This window comes from Protomyctophum parallelum, assembly GCF_964188405.1.
Source record: "Protomyctophum parallelum genome assembly, chromosome: 15".
NCBI lineage: Eukaryota > Metazoa > Chordata > Actinopteri > Myctophiformes > Myctophidae > Protomyctophum > Protomyctophum parallelum.
In genome coordinates, this window is record NC_139710.1 from 42032642 (window position 1) to 42047226 (window position 14585).

Here is a 14585-nt window from a genome sequence, read left to right on the forward strand (position 1 = left end):
TCCTAGTAAAAGATGATGTCATGTGATACCAGTCATTACAAAAATAAACAATTTCAATTATCTGTTTGGGTTCAGATAACTTGACCATTTATGATCCTTTGCGCTTTATAATCTTATTGCATTGGCTAAATAAATCTCACATACGTAGATCAACTGAATAATCAAAAATAAATAAATAAACTAAACCCGCAACAACAAATTGACAGAATTTATCACAAAAATTATCATTAGTTGCAGCCCTACCTCTTATGACATTCAAAGAAAGAAACAACGGATCCTGCCAACACCTACTCTATGTGAAAGCTGTTTCAGTTCAGCTCAAAAGCTGAGAGCACCAAACCTCCACACCAGTGTGGGCAGTTCTGGCACAGCCATGTGCCTAAGCGCACCGACTGAGTGCAACAGTTGGACTAATAACAGAACCCCCCCAAAAGAAATAAAGCCGGATGCACAAGCAGGGAGAGCTATACTGTATACAGTAGCAAGCTATACTGTATAGCAAGCTACACAGGAGAAAGGAAAAAACTGACTTCTGCCCACCTCTCTCATACTGCGAGTTGAAATGTCCACAATGCCACTCAGGTCTTAGTGCCACAAGGGGCGGTGAGCTTCTAGCTTCAGCCACTTCGGGGTAAAGCAAATCACTTTAATATGTTAAGAAGATTAAGCTGGATAAATGTCTAGATAATTTTTTTATAAAGCCACGTAAATCTCTAGTGTTTCTATTTGGGGAGGGGCGGTATGTGAGTCAGTTGAGACGATCAACACAAACCTTCCAACACGCAATGCGATTGGCTAAGGCAAATTGGGATTATTCGAGATTTCGCATTTTAAGCTTCTTGGATCTAAGACCATCCTACCTCTTTTTTATTATTCCAACCCCAAGGACAACTAAACTATGGAAACATGTTGGTCACAAGCTCATGGATCTGGTCTTATCCTTCTTATGCTGGCAAAAATAAATACTGTATTTGACAATTTTGTACAAGACAGAGCATCCATATCAAAACAATTATTTCAAAATGTTGTTATAAGTGATTAGCGTGATAAGTGTGATAAGAATAAAATACTCTTTATTTTCATAACATCAGTTCAATCTGATCTTATAAATAAAATTATGTAAGTAAAATGGTCTTAAAGCAAAGTAGATGACTTTCCCCCCTATGATGAGTATTCTGAAGTTATCTGCCTGTCAGCCTGTCAGCTAGCTGTGCTGGAAATTCAGTGTGGAAACGAGAGGGAGAAATGGAACAAATAATGTAAAGGGATTAACAAATCATTTGCATACCATTTTCTGCGCTTCCAAACTACAGGATCAAAAAAATGACATGCAAGTGATATCTGTTCAGCTTTATCACACACTATTTCCGACCTCTGAACGCTTGGGGTGTCAACTGATGTGTTGATGACCACTACGAATGCTAATTCTACTGTATGAGTCTGCAAACAAAGGACATCAAGTCAAGTATCATAGCTTGCTTTGCAAACATATCTATGATATAGTATAGAAGTCAGGGAAAAAGGAAAACAGGTATCATACGCAGACCATAGAAATTCCATAACCAGATTTGGAAAGGATGCACTTTTTAAGGTTCTTATACTTTCACTGCGCCAAATGTGTGTTAACCACTTTTTTTCTTTCCACCGTCTCTCCATCCACAGTTAAGACAATAACTTCAAGAGGAGATGAAGGGGATGGCATTATGGAGAGTTAAGACAGGAAGAGCAGCCCTGAAGCTGTGAATCAGAGGATTGGGACAGAGCTGGAACTAAACCTTGTGCCGGACGGGACCACAGATGAGAAGCACAAACAATAAACACTAGCACTAAACAATTTAGGCAAAATGCCACTAAGCCAAGCACATGAGGGTCTTAAATAAACTTCATGTGCTAACTTCAAACTTTAGGATTATTTAGTTGTTCTAAATTAAAAAGAGAAATCTCAGAGAAGTACATAAAGTATTGTACCTGAGGTTTATGTGTACATTAAATGGCCACACAGCAACAGTCAGGATCTCAATTAAATTACTCAATGTTAAGGGACAAAGGAAATAATCTGACAAAGAAAGAAAGAAAGAAAGAAAGAAAGAAAGAAAGAAAGAAAGAAAGAAAGAAAGAAAGAAAGAAAGAACCTACCTGTAGGGAATGCAAGACATAAAAAATGCATTTTAAAAAGGGCAGACGCTCTCTGATATTTTGAGTATTCATATTGACCCCGATCCTGTACTAATAATTCTGGGTTTGTCAGACTCCATGCCTATGTTGAGTCGACGAGAGCACAGACACAACTCTTCTCATATGGTCTGATTACAGCGAAAAAACTAATTTCGACACACTGGAAGAAGGAGGAGGCTCCTGCATTTAAGCACTGGTTAAATGAAATGACTATAGTACACTTCATCTTGAGAGAATAAGGTATTCCCTGAGAAACAGGGAGAGCCAGTTTGATAAGGTTTGGCTGCCCCTTGTCCATTACCTGAGTAGAAACAATTAATAGACAGGATACCATTGATATGGTTGACTGTACGCCATTTTCTTTTCAGATGTTTTCCATGAGCTTTCTATCATCTTATTATATAGTATGCAGTGTCACTGAGCAGTATGGGTGGGAGGGTTAAGGGATTTCTTTCTCTTTTTTGTTTATTTTTTCTTTAATTTTGTTTCATAAAAAAAAGTTTCATATCATAATGTTTGTAATAATTTATAATCTGTTCAATAAAAACATATTTGACAAAAAAAAAGGGCAGACAATTTCTAATCAAACCTCTCTTCTGACAGCCAAGACGACAATATGAATGTCTTTGGACTTTATGAGGCCACAGATAAATCCCTGCATGGAACTTCTCATTAAGAAAATGTATAAATTACTCACACAGTGCCAAAAGTGTGTTCTACTCGTCTGCAGATCTTACAACTCTTCCCTGGCAAATGTTTGGTTTCTCAAACTCATAAATAGAAATTTAATCTTGTATGTTTATCTAAGCATTCACTGCAGCAGATGCACTTCCCGTGCAGATTATGAATCTCTGTTTGAACAGACCATGCAGTCAATGTATATGAACTGACAGGTTAGAATTTCAGGGCAAATAATTGGAAGCCGCCGGTTGGGTAGACATTTAAATTATGAACTTGGTGTTGGCTTTATACTGTGATTTGCTTGCCAGAGAGCTCTAATTAACAACTTTCACAAATCTCATGCATGATGTCAGTAGGACATCTTTACAGAATGTATTTTACCAGACCTAATAATATCTACAGTATGGTACATTATCAATATTGGAAAATATATATATATAATTTAATATTACTACTTAATGCAGGGGTTCTCAACCCGTGGGTCGCGACCCATAGGGGGGTCGCCAAATTATTTTACGGGGTCCCCAAATTATTAAAATAAATAAAAAATGGAATGGCTGGAAAATGGGAATTAAGAGTTTACATAGTACGTAAACAGATATAAAAAATGATTATATCTGGCTTCAGTATTCATTTATGATATATTTTCTCTATTATTAAGGTTATTTTTGCACTCAGTTTGTATTGGTGGTGGGGAGGGGGGCGGGGTGGGGGTCACGAGACATGGCCAAAGCATTTCCGGGGGTCCCCAACCAAAAAGGTTGAGAACCCCTGACTTAATGCTCTGATTTAATTACTATATTGGTGTATTACACCTTTGCCGTGACTAGTGCAAGAAATATTTAGGTTAAACTAACAATCTTTGAACAATACCATGGAATTTCAATCAGAGGCCTATTGAGTGCACTTCACCTGCTTTTTGCCAGGTGCTTGCAAAGCGCCTGGACTACATTTGATAGTACCTCTAGTAACGACAGTAAAGACGACCATAAAGATGACCATAGTGGACCCTTTTTCATGATTGGCTACCTCTAAGCCAAAGGGAGACTTACCCATAAACCCCTAGTCTGAACAGTGCAACATGTCTGCAAGAGGAACGGACGGAGTGAGAGTGGCAAGAGAAGCTAATGTTATGAGCTGAACCTAAAGGAAAGCCATAACAAAACACAGTGGTTGAACCAACAAAAGAACGTCGGAAACAAACGAAAACAATGGCCGGGAGGTTGTGACAGAGAAACAAACAAAACAAACAAAAACAATAAAGGGGGGAAAGATGCACAACGGAGACGGCCAAGCAGCAGTACTTGCTGCACTTGGCTATGACTGGAGTGTTTATTGGTCGGATCGTCGGGCCATGTAGGTGTGATTATGAGGGCTGCATAGCCAGCTCAACCTCTAGTATATTAAAACTGGCTTAAGGCTATTCATACTCCAGTTTTAGGTGATGAGGTGATCACCGAAACGTTGGTCACCTTATGAGGTGAACAAGGAGGACAAGGCGGACCACGTTGTCACGCTCATGACTCAGCCATAACCATGGTTCCCAATGCAGCTACGCCGAAATATGGAGTGTTTAACAAGAGCGTGTGAGTAAATAATAACTACACTGGAAAACAGGTTGTCCACCACATAGGGTGCATCTAACCAGACCAATTTCTACTAGGGATGCACCGAAAGGGAAATTCTTGGCCGAAACCGAATACCGAATATAGGAAACAGTTGGCCGAATACCGAATATCCGAATATGATTAATATTATATATTTTTTTTCCTACCATTGCTGTCATGGCCGTACCTTAAAGCTACCTGATTTATGGCAAAATAAATGTTGCATCAAACAAAACATTCCAGGTTTTCCAGGATATTTCTCTCTCTACTGTCTAAAACTAAAACTAAGGGACCTCAACCTTAGGGGTGAACTGCTTGCGTCCATAGTTTTAGTTTGGACTGTACTGGTCTGCACAGCGCTGACATCTTACACAACATGTAAATCACTCCTCTCTGTGGAAGCATGGCTTATGTGGCTTATTGCCTCTCTCCATTCCACTGAATATGCATAATCAATCCAGCGCTTCTAGTAACAGGGTCTGTAATTCTTCCCTTTTCACAGCCCTGCATGAATCATACATGTTGCGTAGAAATGGGAACTGACTGAACGAAGAGGGTCACGGGTCACTTTAACAGGGATGTTATTATGACAAAGGGGAACATTAGGTAAGGAAATAAACTCCCTGAATCTTGGCTAAACGAGCAGCCGTGATCCAACAGAGCCAACAACGCCCACCTGATGACACTGAATACTCAATTAGATAGACATTAAATTTGTCACTTGTAGACCCTCGGTGTGATTTAATGGCATGTGAGGATGAGCATTCAGGATGTCTAAATATACATTCTTGACTCGCTGAATAAGGCCCATCGCCTACAGAAAATAAAATCCCTGTCTTTGCGGTCTCCGATACCCCAACACGAAGACCTTTCAGGAATCCTGCATGGGTGGACGTGTAGGCTTTCCTAGGAATGACAAGGTCTGCTGGAGAGGAACCCCACCCTCGCTTTCTCCAGCATGCCAAGGCGAAGGAGAGTGGGCAGTGCTGAGACGGCAGCCTGCCGTGGGCACTGCCAGGCTTAAAGCTGCCCTGTCGTCATCAGAGGCTTGCAGAAAAGAACACTGAAATTCACCAAAAAAAAAGGGAGGGGGATCGTTGCATTTAAATCCTCTCTTAACGCCCCCGCATGTTTTAGCAAAGCATGAAAATCATTCAGAGAGTGAAAGAGAAGGAGAAAAAGATGGAGAGAAATAGAGAGGAAACAGTTATTAGTGGCGGTAAGCAAGCTCAACAGATCATAGTGAGGCAGATCTAATCAGGGTAATGGTTTAAACCCTCAATCCATCCACCAGATGCAAGAACGTCTACCTAAAACAAGACTTTGGAATCCGCCATGCCTAAGAGTGTGCCCTGTGGCTCTGGTCCCACCTCAAAGAAACAACTCAGAAACTCTGCACTTGGTACAACTCCTGCGACCAGTTTTGCTTAAACTGCAGAAGACACTGATTGAGCATGTTTCTACCTAAATGTAAAATCATAATTATAGCTGCAGTGCAGCAATGGTCGGTGCCAGGCAATTTGAGAAGGAAGAAGTATAGGAAGAGGAGGAAGATTAAAGTCATACTGTATCTTCAGTGGTATATTTTTCTGATTGTTTGTCCGTACCACCATCTCCAGCACTTTGCAGTTGAGGGCATTGCAGTTTCCATGCCTGGCATTAATAGCGGGGGGCGGACTTGTAAGAAATCAGCAAGATATGGCTTTTGGTGACTAGTTTCTGAAGACCCGCACACCGTCTGCACTTGCAATACAAACTTTATTGGCAACGTTTCGGTCAAAGACCTTCTTCAGGTATGGTTGAAAACCAAAATAATTGATAAAAGAGATTATTGGGTGTGCTAAATAACATACTAAAGATTTTAGGAACAACGAACAACCAGAAAGGCATCGTTTTCAAGATGGCATCCACGGTAGCTAAAATGAGCTAAAATGCTTATAAACTGGGATTTAATATGTAAAAGATCATAACAATTATGCACTTCGTAACTACTTTTAGAATTTTGGCATGGTGTTAGGTATGGGCATAAGGTTTTCAAAAACCATCGCAAACTAAATTGGCTCGCCCCCTACCCCTAGTGGTCGGTTTGCAATGAAACCACTATTAGATACCGGTATGTCAGTATATGGTTTGAACCCCAAATAATTGATAGAAGAGATTTTTCAATGGATTCTGTTACCATTGGGTGTGCTAAATAACATACTAAAAGTTTACGGAAAACAAACAACTTGAAAGGCATAGTTTTCACGATGGAGCTGCCGGGAGCTTGAAAACGATTCCTTTCTGGTTGTTCGTTGTTCCTACATTTTAATTTAGCACACAAATCTGTTTTATCAATTTTGGTTTTCAATGATACCTATCCAATATTTGAGTCTGTGCAAACAGACCACTAGGGGGCGCTCCCAACGCGTTTGCACAGCTTTTTAAAATCCTTATACCCATACCTAACACCACACCAAAATTCAGAAACTAGTCACCAAAAGCCAAATCTTGCCCACTATAATGTGTACCGTCAGGAAGGATGCTCTCGGTGGTGCCACTGTGCACAAAAGTTAGACACAGAGCAAGATCCTACAAACCTATTGTATCTTTCTCTGTGTCTATGGTAACCTTTTCAGCCTCCTGAGGTGAAATGTAGGCATTGCTGTACCCATTTCAGCATATCCCTGGAGAGTTCCTCAGCGATGTGAGATGAACGCTGAGGAACTTGAAGCTGCTGACTCTCTCTAAAGTTAATGGTTATGGGGTCCTCTCTTTCTGTAGACCACAATCAGCTCCTTGGTCTTGTTGAAATTGAGAGGCTATGTTGTCCCATTTAATGCAACTGTTTTTATACATGTCTTGGCATGGCTCTGCAGGAGGCTAGTCATCTATTGTCAGTCTGTGTGAATGCTTGCTATTTCATTTTGACCTCGCCCCGGACCTCGCTCTGTGTCACAGACATGGTACAAATGTAACGTGATGTTGCTCTGCAAGATGCCAGCAGGCTATAAAATTGTTGGTGGACAGATCAACGACAACTGTCTTGTGCATAATCCCAGTAGGCAGTAGAAGTAGATCCACTATATTTTCCACATGTTTAACTTAATGGAAGTCAATAGGGACACTGATTGGACTGAAACCTTTCTTCAGTTTTATACAAATATGGTTGTCAACAAATTGTCAACTATTCTCATATAACACTGACTGTATTGTAATATTGTTTAAGTGGTTAACATAATCATCAAAGCCTATTCTGAAAAGAAATGCAATACTTTTATAGTGACCTTAACTTAATGTATTGACCAACTGGTTTCAATAATTAGTCAACCTATACTGTATATTCCATCCAACGGTTAAGAACAGATTTTCTCCACTGGTATTCTTCATTAATACACCATACCACACCACAGTTGCGACAGTAGGTCACAGATTACTATGAAAACCTGCAAAACCAGTCCGTCAGTTGTGCGATGCCTCCTTGTATATGTATATCAGTCCATCACGCCTCATGACATCACGTCTCCATATATGGCCGTCTCCATATATGAAGATCACGACACTGACCTCATCAAACCCTGGATAGAAACCCTTGGATCTCCATATATGGAGCTGACCTGTTTTGACATTCCATATGTTGATCTGACCTCATCAAACCCTGCACACTGAAGACACGTTCCATATATGGCCAGTACAGAATTAATTCCAAATGTTGATCTGACCCCCCCATGCCAAAGCGCCAGCCCAGCAGTCTCCCGTCACCAAGGCGGATGCGTGCACTTCTCAGTCACTTCTCGTCTGGTATTCCATATATATGTCTCTTTTTACAGTGCAGATAATAATTGTGATACTATTTCATGTAATTTCTTCTCGTGACATGAAAGTATTTTAGTTGTAGTACTCTGCTTTTGTAAATATATATAAAATAAATAAAAAATCCCAGACAACAAAATACTCATAAAGGTCTCACGGCCTTTACTCCATGTCATCCCCCCATCTCTCTCCCGTTTCCTGTCAGCCTACTGTCTGTCCCTTAAAAAAACAATAAAAGGCGTAAGCCGCAAAAAAATATCTTAAAAAAAAATGCACTCTGTGTCGAGCTGCCAACTTGCACATTGCACACAAGTAGGCCATGTATGGCCTACTTGTGCGCAAGCAGAGCGCGCCATGATTGGCGCTGATTGGCCGAGCGACGCCACCAACATACATACAGTACATACTTGGTCCTTGATTGGCCGAGCGACGCCACCGACATACGCAGCCGATTACAGTACTTGCACGCTCTGCTTGCGCAAGTAATAACTCTACTAGCGCAAATACGTAATAACTCTGCTATCGACTGTTTGTTCAGTAACATGTCGTCTCCCTGTCTCTCCAGCTCTTTAATTAATAAACAGAAAATGCATTTGCAGGTCAGGTCAGGATACCAATTATATCCAATTAGGAGAGATAATTCATACAGGATACAGGATGAACAAGTGAAATAGGAAGTAATGACACAAAGAAAGCAGACAAAATTGGAAATGGAACAGTAACTAAAATAAAATAAACTGATACAGTCACTGCATCTCAGTAATGAAGTGGATGTGACAAAGGTTGGATTTGGGACTGACTAACCACTGGTCTCTTCAGCTACTGGTATACAACAACGATTGAGTAGCAGAGAATAGCAGTAGTAGAAGTAGAAAACCCTGAGAAGACTCTGATCTTTCACTAGTGTGTTTGAACAAGTGTCAGGAGAAAGGGAGAATTACATCTCAAAGCCCAGTAAATAAAGTTTGTATTGATTTAATCTAACATGTAATCTGTTTTGCTGTCTGACACTGATTCTGGCAATAAAAGAGAATCATATAAGACAGCATTATAGATAATACGACCATAGATCAACTGGAGTTTGGGCAAGAGAAGAGCAATAGATCATGTTCAAGCCAGACTGCTTAGCTCTGGAATTCATAAACTACCTCCTAAATTGAGGTGGCTTTCAATTTAAGTTTTCAATTTAGCGATATAGGATTTGGTGTACGGTTGATGCAGTTTCATTGTCAATTTCACCAGGGGGGTTCTCTGGACTGGGAACTGAATCTCTCGCTCTTTTTCTTTCTCTCTGTCTCTCTCAATCTCTTATTCTCAAATAGAACTCTATAGTGCATTCCATATGGGCCTCTGACATTTTTCAAGAGACAACAGACAATTTCAATGAAACTCTGTAATTGTACCATACCAGTTAACATTTTGATATGCATATTGTATAATAAATCTACAGTATATTTATATATAGCTTATGACATACTACTACTATACACCTACGTTGAGTAATGTCACTGCCATTTCCAGTCCTGTCATCTTTAGCAATGTTTACGGTAGACAAGGCAGACAAATTACCATTAGTCTTTAGTGTTTGTCACTTTTTACCACACACACACACACACACACACACACACACACACACACCCCTTGCTTTCATATAAGCACATAAAAGATGGTAATCTAATGCATCAGCACAATTAAGTTGAAATAGCCTATACAAAAAATAAAATAGTTGATCATAACTTGAAGGATTCCGATTAAAATTCACGGTTTAATGAGAGTATTATGGTCTGGAGTCAAACAATGGCATTCATTTGAATCAAAATGTGTTCGTTTTCAATACACGAATAAGTATATATTTTTATTCTGAAACCTAAATTGTTACATTAAAAGAGACAAAGCGTTAATATAGCACAACTCCAAAACATATGCAGCTTTGTCCCTTGTCTTTGTAATTAGAATGTTCTGTAATATCCCTAGTCATCAAATCAAATGAGCCAATTACACATTTACCCAGAATTTGACATTTGTAGTACATCCATACTCCATCCATACCATACGTATGGATGTAAGTCCTTCATTCAATATTACAACATTGCCTATAGGCTTAAACCCAGTAATTCTCCACATGGTTTAAATTTGAGATGCTTGCACCACCCTCTGGTGATAAAAGCTACAGTATATAAATTCAGGAGATAACAGAACATGTGAGATGTATAGACACAGAGAACAGATACATTATGTAGAAGAGTGTGTGCGTGTGTGAGTGAAAGACAGGGGGGGGGGGGGGGGGACTTCAATTGCTACTGAATTGATTGTATCATTTTATTGTTAATGAACTTGGTATTCATTGATACTGTATATTTTTTTATCACTGTAATGCCTCAATGTCCTGCTCTTGTTGATGTAAAAATAAGGCTTATTTGCCCTCTAGTGGTAAAAATAAGAAAGCACAAACGCTTGTTTTGCCAAAATAATGTTGCTCACATATAAGTATATAAAATGTATATATAGGCCTACACTATGCCACCAGGCCAAGTATCATTATAAAGGTGAATTTACACTCACGCGCGCGCACACACACACACGCACACACACACACACACACACAGAGCCTCTCACCTCATCTGATTCAGGGAACCTTATCTGTGGAGCATCCCACACTTTGCTGATTCTCTCTCTGTGTTCCGGCAAAATTATGAAGCACTTACTGACATTGACCTCTGGCTCTGGATAGATAACTTCTAGTCCCCCACATGAATAAATAAGGAAAGATAAATTAAGTAATACAACGAATTTAACGTGGCATCTCAATTGAATGATTAAAGGCCGATTTAATTGCACAATGTCACGATGTGCCCTGTTCCTCAGTAGTCTAGTAGCCAGCCCATAGAGCCCTATTGTGAATCCGGACAAGTTGAGTACACCAAGGTTTTACGTTAGAAATGTTTAGTATTATAGTACAGTATATGGATCCCCAGCATGTATAAACTGCCGGATGCTAACTTGCATATAATGTGACCATACCAATTACAACCTATAGAAGGCAAAATATTCAAAATGTCATCATGCTTTAAGTAGCATGTGTCAAACTAGGCGATTTTCATGATGCTGAATCCATTTCAAGCATTAGTTTTGCAAAAAAACACTCATTGGGCTAAAAACGACCAATGCCGTCATCACAAATTGATGTCAGCACATTTGGGCATGGCCGTTTTAAGCCCAATGCTAATTGCTTGGAATGGATTCAGCATCATGAAAACCCCCTAGTTTGACACATATGCTAGATAAAGCATGATGAAATTTTGAATATTTTGCCTTCTATAGGTTGTTAATGGTATGGTCACATATTATGCCAATTATGAAAATTGCTCAACATATGCAAGTTAGCATCCGGCAGTTTCTACATGCTGGGGACCCATACTAAACATTTCTAACATAAAACGTTGGTGTACTCAACATGTCCAGGTTCACTTTTTGGCTACTAGGTTACAGTCAGGAGGGACTCACTCAACGTAGTGGTTTGAAGTAGGCCTACAAGGCAAATTAATGTACCAGCTACATTCATAATTATGTTTCCCAGAAAGATGTCTTGGGCAATGTGGGAGACTTACTGGCAGAAAGAGGCATCCAAGCGACTCACTGTTGGGGTCGTAGTTGTTCCTCCTTCAACATGGTGGTGGTACAGCACGATACAAGCAGCAAAGGGGAATACCAGAAGCGGCCCTTGATAAGCCTGCAGAACAGCGGTGTAGATATTTTACATTTCATACACCACCTGACCACCACCACACCTAATGAAAGTCTGAAACCTGTTAGCTCTAAGGCAAACCAAATTGCCTCATCGTACAGTAAACAAGTCTAAATACGTGGCCAAATGATTAAATTATGCAATTTTCCATTATGCACAGTTGTTAAGTACAGTTGGTATGTTTTAATGTGAAATGATTTGACAGAAAATGTCCAGTAGCCCATACTCTTCAAAATATTATAAAGTGGTGTTGCTGCCCTCAACTGGGAAAATCAGAGATAGCATAGCGTCGAGACGAGTGAATGTGAACTACCAGTAGTCCAGTAGGCTACAGACTGACAGAGAGGAGGATTTTATGATGAACACCAAGTAAAACACCGTATTGAAAGTAGGAGAAGTGTTCAATTTCCCAAATAATTATTTGCGTCGCGGTATGTACTAATGTACAGTACAGGCCTACCATTCGAAACGGTCCCTGAAGTTGCTTCCACTGTGCGTCATTGCAGGGGGTAGACTACTCACTGGCACTGCTGTGCTGCTGCTGCGTAGGAGCATGAGTGACGTGATGTATACCGTGTTGGAAAAGTTCCAGGCAGCGGAACACCTGACCTGTCCTATGGTGGAAGTGGGAACACCTTGCCAAAAAGAACAGATCTATGTTAACTTGTTGTAGATCTGTTCTTTTTGGGAAGCGACACGACACCCCCGTCTGCAATTCGAAACTGGCCCCCACCCCCTTACTGTTTGTGTTTCTTTTCCCTTTTGACCTCCTAGCATGAACTTTTTTAAATATATATTTGTACAAAATGTTCTGATGAATTGAAAATGGTGGACCCGGTTGTAAACAAGTGTAATTATCAGTGTGTGATTATACATTACAGTGGGCCAATGCTTAAAAATGATCAAAGGACGAGTGGAGGTGAGAACGTACGTTCTGCTACTTTTTTTATTTAGTAAACAACATTTTCAAGAACACGTGCTACAGAATTCCAGATTTACAGCTCCTAAACAATAACAACTTGAGAACAAACGCAAAATACCTGATGACTCTCGGTCAAATATCTGCAGGCTTTAAACACTGAGAAAACATTCATTATTATTTTCAATGTATTTATTAATATTAAATCAACCTCTTCAGTACAAGGCCTCTTAAACTATGCAATTGTGATTGTGCAGCATATTATTTTCCTGGTTCTGCTAAAGCTCCTTTGGTTTGTGCTTCTCTGCAGCTGTGATATTAGCACCCACACATAATGTAAAAGGGCCTTGGTCTGATTACCTGTGTGTGTGTGTGTGTGTGTGTGTGTGTGTGTGTGTGTGTGTGTGTGTGAGTGTGTGTGTGTGTGTGTGTGTGTGTGGCCTACAAGATTGGAAAACAAGTCAGATTGAAAGGTGCACTCGATTTCGCTGTTGGGGGAGCGCTGCCTGAAGGTGACTTGAGCCACGTGAGGCACCGCCGAGCGAGCTAAAGCGAGCATGTCGCCATGCCGAGCATTTGGTTAGTCACCTTCAGTCGACTCAGTGCTGTCCGACTGGTCCGAGTTATGTATCGATAGGGACAGAATCGTAAATCATTGTCCCCCTGAGACTCAGGGCCTGAGTCTTGTATCTTAGTTTGACAGGGGCCCTCGCCTCGGAGGAACACGGGAGGTGAACTTGAAGGAAACAAGCACTCTTTTTTCAATCAGACTGGTTTTACAATCGTACTGTACGTAACACACACACACTGTGTATATATATATATATATATATATTATATATATATATGTCTAATCTCTTAAAGCATTGCCGTATAGCCTACCCTATTATGTAACGGACCCGCCGTCTCCTTTTTATTGTGATGTTCAGAAAGTGTTGACATGCTGGCCCTTTCATTTGACATGGGTCTAGTTAAGGATAATTGGTGATTGGAACCCAGGTAGCTCAGCTGTGGAGGTGGAGACTGGTTTAAAACAGTCCTCCATGGTTGAGCATCAGAGACACAAGGACAAACATTTGTTGATTATGGATGGAAAGGAGCCAAAGTAAAGGCAATGGAACGTACAAACGTAAAGGAGAATTGGAACAAACCATGGACACACCGACTCAACAATTAGCACCCAGCTGGAAAGGGGACAAGGTGAAAATCTTTTGTTTATTATGGTCCGATGGTCTTGTTACATTCTTTGATGTTTATTGTTTTCATACAGAGTTTGATATCTGCACTGTATGGATTTGATTGGTTATGTAAATATGGTTTAAGTGAACAGCTTGTGCTTATATATGTCGTTCATTGATTATTGTCTGATTTATGATGCATATTATGTTTTTCTTTTATTTTAGTTCTACGGTGATTCACTAATAAAGCAACTTAAAATCATCAGTCAGTCTTCAACCTTTCGTGGCCAGCTGGGTCCGCTACATATTATGCAATTTGAATATACAGCAACGCAACCACAAACAAAGCAGTGCTAGTCTGTGATTCCCATGTAAAGGGCCGGGACTAATTGCGATTAATTTAGATTAATTAACTACAGAAAAATTAATCGCGATTAACTACAGATAAATTAATCGCACCTTTTTTTTCACCGCGGAACGTTTCTCAC

The 14585-nt window shown here is 40.1% G+C and overlaps 1 protein-coding gene and 1 long non-coding RNA gene across 2 annotated transcripts in view; both read right to left on the reverse strand.

Annotated features, from left to right (window-relative positions):
* The window catches only part of pebp4 (phosphatidylethanolamine binding protein 4), a 59374-nt gene extending 46864 nt beyond the window's left edge, over window positions 1-12510 (reverse strand). Inside the window, exons 1-3 of the mRNA XM_083783504.1 lie at window positions 12461-12510; window positions 11864-11985; window positions 10872-11004 (exon numbers count right to left, since the gene is read on the reverse strand). Coding sequence (XP_083639630.1) covers window positions 10872-11004; window positions 11864-11985; window positions 12461-12463 — 258 coding nt within the window. The 5' untranslated portion in view covers window positions 12464-12510. The remainder of the gene's footprint in view (window positions 1-10871; window positions 11005-11863; window positions 11986-12460) is intronic.
* A 418-nt stretch (window positions 12511-12928) lies between these two features.
* Window positions 12929-14548, reverse strand: LOC310872688. Its single transcript, XR_014570416.1, has 2 exons — window positions 14402-14548; window positions 12929-13802 (listed from the first exon to the last, which is right to left on the reverse strand). It is a non-coding gene; the product is annotated as an uncharacterized lncRNA (long non-coding RNA).
* Between the last annotated feature and the right edge of the window lie 37 nt (window positions 14549-14585).